At 40.6% G+C, this 10,968-nt stretch overlaps 2 protein-coding genes across 10 annotated transcripts; both read right to left on the bottom strand.

The window, feature by feature from the left end:
• Positions 1-31: 31 nt before the first annotated feature.
• Positions 32-2,037, bottom strand: LOC108609429 (zinc carboxypeptidase). 2 transcript variants are annotated; one of them, XM_089463309.1, is made up of 6 exons: positions 1,586-2,037; positions 1,400-1,527; positions 962-1,346; positions 515-902; positions 273-450; positions 32-168 (listed from the first exon to the last, which is right to left on the bottom strand). In XM_089463309.1, exons 1-6 carry the CDS (start codon positions 1,838-1,840, stop codon positions 123-125), a joined length of 1,380 nt encoding a protein of 459 aa, XP_089319435.1. In that variant the 5' UTR covers positions 1,841-2,037; the 3' UTR covers positions 32-122. The 2 variants fall into 2 exon arrangements, with proteins under 2 accessions (XP_089319435.1, XP_017856640.2); XM_018001151.2 differs by lacking the exon at positions 32-168 and having other exon boundaries at positions 186-450.
• Positions 2,038-2,180: 143 nt separating this feature from the next.
• On the bottom strand, positions 2,181-10,629 carry Tep2 (Thioester-containing protein 2). Of its 8 annotated transcripts, none has more exons than XM_018002896.2 (9): positions 10,476-10,629; positions 10,063-10,195; positions 8,098-9,399; positions 7,778-8,039; positions 7,452-7,719; positions 7,110-7,296; positions 4,395-4,573; positions 3,426-4,324; positions 2,181-3,359 (listed from the first exon to the last, which is right to left on the bottom strand). In XM_018002896.2, the coding sequence occupies exons 2-9, from the start codon at positions 10,125-10,127 to the stop codon at positions 2,256-2,258; spliced, it is 4,266 nt and encodes a 1,421-aa protein (XP_017858385.1). In that variant the 5' UTR covers positions 10,128-10,195; positions 10,476-10,629; the 3' UTR covers positions 2,181-2,255. The 8 variants fall into 8 exon arrangements, with proteins under 8 accessions (XP_017858385.1, XP_089319413.1, XP_017858384.1 ...); XM_089463287.1 differs by lacking the exon at positions 7,110-7,296 and adding an exon at positions 6,766-6,913; XM_018002895.2 differs by lacking the exon at positions 7,110-7,296 and adding an exon at positions 6,450-6,648.
• Between the last annotated feature and the right edge of the window lie 339 nt (positions 10,630-10,968).

Below are 10,968 nucleotides of genomic sequence, written 5' to 3'. Positions count from 1 at the left end.
TATTGCTAATTGTTTTTGTCGGTATTTCCAAGTCGTATTGTAGTTTCAGATAGTCCGAGCCCGAAAATTTAGGTTTTACTTGAATGGATATTAAACCATTCACGACTTCTTTGCCACAATCTTTAAAGTATTCCTCTTCTAGGTTGATGACACGCAGCCAGAAAAGCTCTATTTATATATTAATATTTATTATTTATTTATATATTTATTCTTTAATGGGTATTTTGGTTTATATGCCATCAAATGTATATTTTGGTTCTAAATATCCCAACCTTTTCGATTCTGCTAGAAGAGCCATAATGCCTATCAATGTTTCTTCTGCATTGGGCTTTATAAAGGCTGCTGGCAATACAAAGCCAAAATTCCCAGTGTCACGAAACTCAATGGTATAGGATATTTTGATATCCTGTTCATTGTATGCCCAATCGTTAGTAGCACCTGAGGCCGGATCTAAAATTGAATCATCATATATATATATGTTGTGTAACCGCATAAATGTATTGTGTTTGCTTACAAAGAATGCCAGCTGACGATCCATATTTATAGATTGTTCCATAGGGTAGTCCGTTGACGGCATCACTGTATGCCTTCGCCACAAGCATCAAGTCATTGTAGTTATCGGGAAACTCCTCCGCTGTGTGACCATAAGGGGACAACAACAGCTGACTATAGGAGTGAAAGGCGAGCATGACATTCATTTTATGCTTAAGGATGCTAATAAAATCCGACATTGCTTTAATCTCTGGCTCCGAAAGAGGATACGGCCCAGCATAGGTTTCGTCGCAGGGATCCGAAGAAGCTCCGCCATTCTCCATCCAATGCGAGTCGAAGTTCCGATTTGCATCAACACCGACACAATCAGAAATCAGCGACGGCTGCCGCGTTTTGCGCCATAGGCGATCCTGAACAAAATATTCAATTTAATTTAAAATGATAAATTTAGTGCATATCTTGCATTTACCGTTTCGTGCGTGTAAACAAACCCGTCTACATTCAGAACTGGGATAATGTACCAATCGTGGCTTTCGGCTAATTCACGCACCGCTTCGTCTTTCGAGGTGAGCAGCTCATTGATCAACCATGTGGCCGTGGCGGAGGTGATCCATTCACGTGCATGAATATTAGATTCAATGAACACGCCTGGATTACCCCATTTATACGAGATGCGTAGTCCGCGTATATCCCGACCTTCATAGGACTGGCCAAGGACAAAGCCAATGGTAACTTCCGGGTGATTTGCCAGAATCGTATCCAGCCAAGCGTCGATTTCAGTCAAGTTGTGGTAGCGTGTCCAGCCAAAACTGGCATCAGCTCTTGTGCCCGCTTCGTTCTCCTGGTCAATCAAACTGAAAATGACATTCATTTTCAGAGAATTAACTATTCACCTGTTCACACTTACTCCTGCACATTGGCAATAAACATTTCAGCCGTTGCGTTGACAAGTCTTAATCTCTCCTCGAATAGGGGCAATGCACTTGGCGCGACCATCAGATTACACTCAGAGCCGTCATCGTGCCACAGGCTGAACTGTTATGCAATTTTTATCACAATAGCTTCTACCTTTCTCCTTTTAAGTAATACTTACGTTTTGCTTTAGTTTTGTTAGGTCGAGCAGACTCTGTCGCTGTGTGGGGCTTTTATACTTGATCTTAAAAACTCTATAGTTGTCATAGCGCACCTTCTGTTTAGGTTCTCGTTTTTTAATGACGCTAGCCCCATTAGCTAGAGAAATAATAATTATTATAGCCAATAGTATGTACGGCTTCATCTTTACTGCTCGGGCTTTGCTTGCTAAATACTGCTTGATTACAGAAGTGTTAGCGCAACACTCCATAAACATTATTAATACATAAAGATACGAGCTGTTGAATTTACTAATCGCACTACCAATTGCCACGATAACGGCTTGATGACTACTTCAAATACACAGCCAATTGTAACAGTTTTTAGTGCACTTCGTTTAATGGAGTGGGACACTTGCCAATAATCTCATTTCCCATTAATATTTGCTAGTCACCCCAGCACAAGAGCACTATATCATGCCTTTTTCGTAGTAGCTGGACTCGGAGTGTCAGTCTGTATTCACCGATATGCCACGGTCTAAGAACTTTCCAATTCTGAAGTTACCCCTTTTAAAAAATACTTCAAAGCCCGCGATAAGTTTTTAACGAGTCGAAATATTAAAGTTGTTAACGCATGTTGCTTTGCTTTTATTGGTTTTTTTTGTGTCAAGCTGATGAACGAAAGGACTTAAATTATTTGTCCTTTTTGCACCCTGCGCCGCAATCTGAGCCTTCGCAAATGTCACAAAGAGAGGACTTCACCTCGTAGTATTCGGTGGCACGCCGATCCGTGTCGTAGTAGTCGTAGAGGGAGACAGCGGCTGGCTTTTGCTTGGCCACCGAATGCGCACGGACGCCTTCCACAGGTAGACACTTAACATCGCCTGGCGTCAGGCTGTCGAAGTAGATGATCACCGTAGAATCTGAGTTCTTAGTTTCGATGCGCTTGACTCTGTCAACCTCCTGAATTTTGCCAAAGCTATCCGAATCACTGATGAAGCCTGAGGGCAGAGCTATTTCCATAACGGCCATGTTGGAGTCCTTCTTCTGGTCGCTCGCCTCGAGAGGTACGTATTCAGCGCAGACCTCTAGAGTCAATTGCTGCATGGGTGTGTCCTTGACAGTGGGTGTTACCTTGAAGCTGGGCTTCTTATCCTTTTCAGCTAAATTATATCGGTACGACAATTGCACCATTGCTGAACCTTGGCCCTTCGCGGTAAAGTTAATCTTTCGAGTGCTCTTTGGTAGGATATGGCTTTGAAGCACCAGTGAATTCTCTGGATTCACATTAATAGTACCATTGTTGTCGCCATTCGATGACACAAAGTCGATGTCAATGGTGCCAGTGCCAGAGCCGGCCTTGAAGGCGAACTTAGTCAGCGCTTGTAGCCCAATGACCGTATCCTGTGTAGAAGAAAAGCCACCGTTGCTGTTACGTTGAGCAATAAGCCATTTGATGATTGGCAGAGTATCTTCAGCCGGCGCTTCCTCTAAGAGAGCCATCAAAACATAGGAAGTAATTTCGACATCGTTGCTGCTGGGACGCCAAGTCCTAAAGCCACTTGTCTCAGTAGTCGGCTTTTCAGCCGATTTCGACCACCACTTACGACCATCCTCCAATTTGGCGAGGCCCTGAAGCTTGTCCAGAACCTTTTTCGCCTGAGGATGTTTGGCCAACTGAAGAGCAACAGCCGCTATCGACAGGGAATACTGGTCATCTGTTTTATCCACTTCTTGGGCAACAAATTGGAGACCCTTGTGAATCGCTTGCTGATACTCTGACTTATCGGTGAATTCCTGTTAGAGAGGGAGAGATAGAGAGAGAAAGTTAGTAATATTACAGTATGCTCATCAATTACTTACCTTATTTTCAAAGAAAGCAATGAGCACAAACGATGTGAGTCCTAAGGCGTTCTGATTAGCATTGTCAAACAATTTGCCAACCTCGGGAAACTCGCCATTCTCTTTTTGCGTCGATACAAGGAAATTCAAGCCCTGCATTATTATCGCGGGATCGACGTCTGTGTAGTTGGCAGCTTGATGGAAGGACCGCACAACATACGCAGTTAACCAGGTGCTGCCTGACTTATCCGATTTTCCGAAAGCGCTGTAGGAGCCATCATCGTGCTTATATGTTAATTCACGCTGGTAGCCGATTTCGAGGAACTTCTTTGCCTTGGCCACTACACTCGGCATATTCCGATTGGTGACTTCAAGGTATTTGACAACCAGAATATTGGGCACGAAATTTACCATATTCTGCTCCCCACAACCGTAGGGCTTGCGAACCAAATTGTCCAAGTTCTTTATGGTGGGTCCCAGCAGATCACCGACTACCGAGAACTCTATGAATTCAGAGTCTCGAACCGCTTCGGTAGGTATATTCGCGTTCAGCTCCTGACTCAATTCAGACTGATTCATCAGATTAACGAAGACGGCTACATTTTCGAACTGTGTAACCCCTTCCGGTTCGACTTTCAACTTCTGATGAATCGTATCGCCTGCCAATGGAGTTGTGGCTGTGATCTTCAATGTAATTGATCCCACTCTATTGGGGCGTATCATAAAAGAGATACTCTGCCCGTTATTGGATGGTACGGTAATGCGCTTAACTCGTTTTATATCATCTATTGATTTCTCCTCAACCTCGTTGGTAGCCTCAGTGAACTCGAACTCTTTGTCTGAATTATCCATCGTGACTTCAGCGTCAAGGTCCTTATCCATATAATTGAAAATAATAACGGGTACGGCAATGACCTCACCTAGTAACATGAAATTATTTAATTTTGAATACCTTTTACGAAATAAATATTTTCGAGCTTTAGTTCTTACCACGCTTCACTGAGTAGGGAAGATTGGTAGACACGAAGAATGGCTGGAACACTCGAATCTTTCTAGGTTTCTTGGTTAAGGCAATGCCAGTTCTTGGGTTCAAAGAAAACCCAGTTATAACCCATGATGTGATTGTGTCCGGAATCTTTCTGACCAGAGTAAAGCCATCAGCATCATCACTGATAAGGGGAAATTCAATAATGTACATCTTTAGTTTCACAAATCAAGCGCAAAGCAACACATAAATGATTAGGAAATAAATGGGCCTCCTGCTCTACGATGGTTAGCAATGAATGTAACTTATAAACATAAGCTCGCGCTAAACGATTAAATTAAGCAATACCAGTTAGTATGAGATGAGTTTAGGGTTTAGATCTTTTCTGTAAGTGTAATTTTGGTGTACATTTTTGTTAAATTTCCATCAAATATCCAAGTTTCCATAAATATTTCGCGTACGCCAAAAATCTTTTGCGAACCGTATGTCTCTTCATCGGTAAGATTCGGTTTTTGCGTGGTAGTTTTTCGGATCTTGTTGGTGCTTTGCCTTTCCCCACTGACTTTCATTATGGGTATGATACCCGAATCCAGTTTTTTTAAGTTGTTAACTTTAAATGTAGATAAATTATATTAATAATTAGAGTGTTAGTTAGTTTGTTGCAGTGCCATGTAAGATCATGTTGTTATACTCGTAAAATAAGCTTTTTTGTGCCTATTGCCTATTCAGTAAATGCTAATTACTTTATTTTGCTTGTAAACATCCAAGTTTCTGGGAATTCTTTTCGAATTTGAGGAACGACTGCAGGAACTGGTCCTACTGACCCAACGAGGAGTTGAGTTCCTGCAGAAGGTGGCCTTGGTAAACCTCCAAGAGCGACTGCTAGGCCAGGTTCTGGTCTAAATGGACTCGGCAAACGATTATAAAGTGGACGATAATATGGTATATCTAGGAACAAATTAATCGGTTTATTGTATTGTATATTAAATTAACCTTCAAAAGACAATGTTCGTATAAAAATTGCTGCTGTTCATAACGGTGAATGATAGATATATATGTGCTGTTCATAGGTGAAGATTATTGTATTATATTCCACTGTCTGAGTTAGTGCAATACCCAAATTAATTCATGTAAATATAGTAAAAGTGTTAAAATTACATAATATTGTCTGCAAATATCCAAACTTCTGGAAACTCTTTCCGAATATGAGCAGCAGCTTTCGGTGGAAAAGCATCTGGTCCTATAAATCCAGGCCTACTCGCAGTAATTTCAAATTCAAATGCGGACGGTAAAATACGCAATGGATGTCGCAGCAATCGAATACCTACGCACGTATAGGGAATTTTAGAGCATTCTACATCTATATACATTAGCCGGAAAGGGATTAAAGTCTCTCATCCATATAGAAAACACAAAAAGACATTTTCAGATAGAGTCAAAGCCAGAGAAAGTACTCAGATCAGATTCCCCAAATGAAGCTCATGACAAAAACGGAATACTTAAAATTTAATGAGGCCAATATATCGGGTTACAGATCAAGCATATTGTCATAAAGTATTTATGATCGCTTAAAAAAGGATTCAGAGTATGGCACATGAAGTTCTACAAAAATATTTAAAAAAGATCTAGTATGATAGCAATATGATTTAAATTGAAAAACCCGATATCACGAAGAGAAAGTTTAGTGGTTAAGTCAAGGGGATTTATACTTCTCCATGTTTTCAAATATCCAGCTTTCGGGAAACTCTTTACGTATTTGAATATTCTGTTCAGAAGAGAAATAATGTACGCTATCTAGTACAAGTGGCACAATGTTCTCTGAAACTGCATGAAAAATACAATTATTAATAAAAACATATATATGCCAGAATGTCGACCGACCAAAAGCTCTAGCATACAATATTCTCTAGGCACCCATAATTGACATGATTAAAGTTAGTTGTAACGCTTATTCCATACTGCATTTATATGCTTTTGTAGTTCTACATTGCTGTATTGTAGTTAGTTGTTCACCCAAAGCAGTAACTTTCAGAAAAGATATGTACTGATTTCGCAATTACGTTGTCTTGTTTGTAAAAATCCAAGTTTCTGGAAATTCTTTACGAATTTTGTGGGCCATTGGAGGAGCCGCAGGAGTTTTTGCCGCATAAAGATGGTGTATCACTGGCAAAGCCGATCCTCCCATTCCAAAGCCAGGTGACATGGAATTCAGGGCAAAGGAAGTATATAAAGGAAGGGCCGTGCCAAAAAGTCTAATACCTAAATACAAATTCGATTAGTGCAAACTGAAGATGAGTATGAATGACTTATACCACACAATTATCCTCCTAACTGAAATAATAAACTAGACCCGTAAATAGAATTAAAAACTTTTACATCTCGTCAAATATCCAGCTTTCGGGAAAGTCTTCCCGAATTTGTATTTCCTCTTCGAATAAAGTAACTTCTTCTTCGAATACTTCTATGGCTTCAGTGGCCTCTGCGATTACGTCTACGGCTTCTGTATATCCTCCACTAAAAGACTCTATTTGAAATACACAACCAAAGAAAGGAAGTAGATTGAGAGGAATTAAAGTACCTCAACCTTAGTTGACCATGTCTGAAGAATTAAAATAGGTGTAATTATATGTTACGTAAGATCTCGAAACTATTGTGTTACTTTGCTTAATACCGTCTTATGGTGTGCTTTTCATGCTTTATGTTTTAAGGCGAGAACCCACCTTATATTGGTGGAGTGCCAAATCCAAACCTCTGCAAAATTCTTGCGTATCAATTTATTTCGATCCTCTATTTTAGGCACTACAACGTCTTTGGTAACAAAATCATTGATTGCTTCTTCTTCCTCCTGAGCTTCTAGGTATATTTCATAATCAACTTCGCCATCGACTGCATCATATGATCGTGTTGCTAAAATTTGTACACCAACAAACAATTTCATTCATGATGCAACCTAGTTTTCATTTTTTGTATGCCTAGCCCGTCCAAAATTCCGTACAGCCGTTCCCATATTCTTCCCTTATTCTATAATAATCCTTGTTCAGGACTCGTGTCCCTTAGCTTACCAAAGTTGTACGGATAGTTGGCATTGGTAAGTGTGACCAGCCCGGATGTCTGTCCTGGATAGCGACCATATCCCGATTGCCAGGGTGTAGATGTTTTGTACTTGTCAAGACTATCGAAAACAGCATCGCGAGCCAAATCATTTCCGGACTTCAACAGCAGCACGCTTTGATCAACGCCCAGCAGACCCACATAGGAATCAGCGTCTGTTTTGATTTTCAACTCCACATCCTCACTGGGCTTGGCCTCCAATGGAGCGGAGATCTCAATCTGTGCAGAAATTCCAAGTGTTAACAGAAACATAAATATTTATACTCAAACTGCCTACCGAGTTATCGAAGTCCTTCTCGAAATCAACTGTCCGCTCCTCGAAGCGCAACTCGTTGTCAAAAATGAAAAACACGTAAATCGAGGCCTGTGGTACCATCGCAAACGTGGGTGTGAACTTAATGGTGTGAGTCTTGCGTCCTTTAGGGACATCGACATGTTCGGCCTTGACTATATTTCCACGAGCAATGATCGCGTAGACGAAGTATGGAATCTGTTCGTTAGACTTAACATCGAAGGAGACGTCTTTGCCCAATTTGGGACTAAGAAATTAATTATTATTATCTGTGACCAAGACTAACACTATCTAGGGGCACCTACGTTTTGGTGCTCACAATTATCTGGAGCGGCTCAGCACTTTCAATAGTCGGTTGAAACTTGTGAATGGAGCCCAAGTAAGAGCTCGATTCATCATATACGCCTTTAACATTGTAGAAACGAGTGTCGTTTACGGGCAAGACTACGTCGAAGGTGGCTATTCCGTGCTCGTTTAAGGGAGCGTCCCATTCAATGCTTTTGAGGTCAGGTGTGTCATCGGATCGGTCAAAGTTGAAATATCTATGGGGCGCTTCGAGTACCAGTTTAGCCTTTTTTGAACCACCCTGTACAGGGGAGCCATCCAAGTTTTTAACCACAAACTGATAGGCAAAGGTCTTGCCTGGATGATAATTAGTTACAGCGTTGACTGCCTCGATTTTGTAGCGCTGGGAGTGCACTGTCACAGTTGATGAAGCATTTTGCTTGTTGCCCGTCAAGTCCTCCGTAACTTCCGCAAAGATTTTCAAGGGCGGTGTATAACCTGAGCCATATGCTGACTTTTCAATGGGGAACTCCACATGAGCTTTGCCATCGATGTCGACAGTTTTCATTCGTTTCGATTCAGAGTTGATCGGCCTGTAGTAGTTGAAGTCTTCTTCAAGTGAGACAGTCGCCTTGCCCTTCACCGGCTTGCCATACGTATATTTGGCTCGAATTGTGGCCTTGACTACGCCATCTTGAATAGCAACATCCTTGGCTGATTCGACCACTACCTCGAATTTGGGCAGCACATATTTGGCCACCTCAAAGGACTTGCTTGCAGCTGTGTCATCGGCGACATTGACAGCAATGCTCCACGTACCCAGCACCGGCTGCTCCGACAGCTGCAGCTCTCCCGTGAAGACGCCCTTCGTCAATTGAATATCGGTTAGCTGCTTAATCCGATTTTGCTCTCCATCACTGATGGCAATCGTGATGGGCTTATCAATCGCTGCAGGTCGTGTGTTCTCATCTAGAAATAGAACTCGGTACCGCACTAAATCCGATGGCTTGTACGTGGCCTTATCGGTTTGTATGAATATTGATGGCTTGTTATCAGCATAGTTCAACTTGGTTGTGTTCTTGAAGATGACGCCCTCGGTGCCGTCGGCTGTCAAATTGTAGTCCCCACTCGATAGAGTCGGCACATCGAATTCCACATTTGTCGTGGACATAGGCAGCAGCTCCACCTCTTTTGTTTCATTGTAAGATGGCCCAGTGATGCCCACCTTTATGGTGCTCTTGCCTTCAGCCTTGTGCACAGACACAGCCACATTGTATTTAAAGTTCGAGCGGATCGTTCCAGGTGCGATGATCGTGTACAGACTGTGCAAATTAAAAAGATATTCATTAGTTCTATAAATATTTGTACGGCTAGACGTTAATTATTTATTTTACTTCTTTCATCTCATAATAAACCGGATTCAGCTTAGTAATTTATTAATTATTTACAAACTGTGTATATACGATAAGTACTTATGAGCTTTACTGATAATCGATCATCCATCATTATTCCTACGAATGTTGTAGGCTCATTTTACAACTCACAAAGTATTCATTAGATAACAAACGGAATAAATTAAAAGGAGTTTTACTCCGCTCGTTTTCAATCAAGCATAGTGAAGAAATTTGTTGTATTTTTTATTTATTTTTTTTTTTAATGTATATTCGTGTGTGTGTTTTTTGCTTTTGTTTCTTTTCTTTTTTTTTTTTTTTTTTTTTTTTTGTTGTTGTTCTTTACACATGCTGGGAGATAACGTAACATGAAAGCCTTTGATTTGGAATGAAAAAGTATGCACAACTTGACATTTTACGACCATCCAACCGGTTTTGAATGTACAATTAAAACTGTCTCTTCGAAGATTTAGACAACAGCAGAAGAAGCATTCAATTCAAAATGTATTCGAATTATTTCCTAGAACTTTTGAGACGATGATAGCTTCATGGAATTGCATATATGTAGATAGACTAACATTATATATCACTTACCCAGTGGCCTTGATGAGAAGTCCCAATTGAAATACACATAAACAAAAAACTAGCAACCGCGACATGTTTGCGGCTTTTTTTTTGTTTCACAAATTAAATAAAAATGCAAATTTTTTATTGTTTCTGGAAATAGCTGAAAGGAAATTTAATGAAAAACGGTCAGAGAATCACTGTGAGCAGCCACAGTGATAATAATTATAATTTAACGATGTACTGGGTACTATGTATAAATATTGTGTTGTTCTACATGATTCATAGTCAATATTGTTTTTTATTTATTTATTGTTTTGTTCACTATCAGCATATACATATACATATAGACGCACTATATAGCACACAGAACACTGCACACAGAACAAAGCCCAGCTTTAGTTTGTTTGGGCGAAAGCCACGGATGCTCCGATGATACGAACCGTACGGTGTTTGGATCCACAATGAGCTCGCTCTCATGCGCTGCGGGCCTTAAGTATGATTTTTGAGTGTGACACGAACACCGATCGGCCCCTATTGTCTAGTATGTTCCACACACACACGCACCCACCCAGGTCCAGTGTCTGTTGAGAAAACCCCCGCTGTTAACTGTTGGTGTCGCTTTGAGAGATCGGCTCTTGTTTAACGATCATCGGTAGACGTCACTGATGAGACAGCCGATTCATACTCAGCCTTTCTAAGATTATTTGTTTGTTTATTTAATCAGCGAGCAGTCGATGTGAGCACACGTCTCTGAGCCACACGTTTTCAGCGTACAAAACAATGTTTGACACTAATCTAATTTATTTGTGGTTTATCCCGCAACTTTTCCTATATAAATAATATTTCCCAATTTAGTAAAATTGATAATCATTAAAATAATATTTATAATAACACTGAAACGAATTTACATCAGGTTAAATTTTTAACTATTTC

Source organism: Drosophila arizonae, chromosome 3 (genome assembly GCF_054131065.1).
Source record: "Drosophila arizonae isolate 15081-1271.41 chromosome 3, UAZ_ARI_1.0, whole genome shotgun sequence".
Taxonomy (NCBI): Eukaryota; Metazoa; Arthropoda; class Insecta; order Diptera; family Drosophilidae; genus Drosophila; species Drosophila arizonae.
Note: the sequence above shows the minus strand (reverse complement) of the source record. Positions and strands in the feature narration are given on the sequence as shown.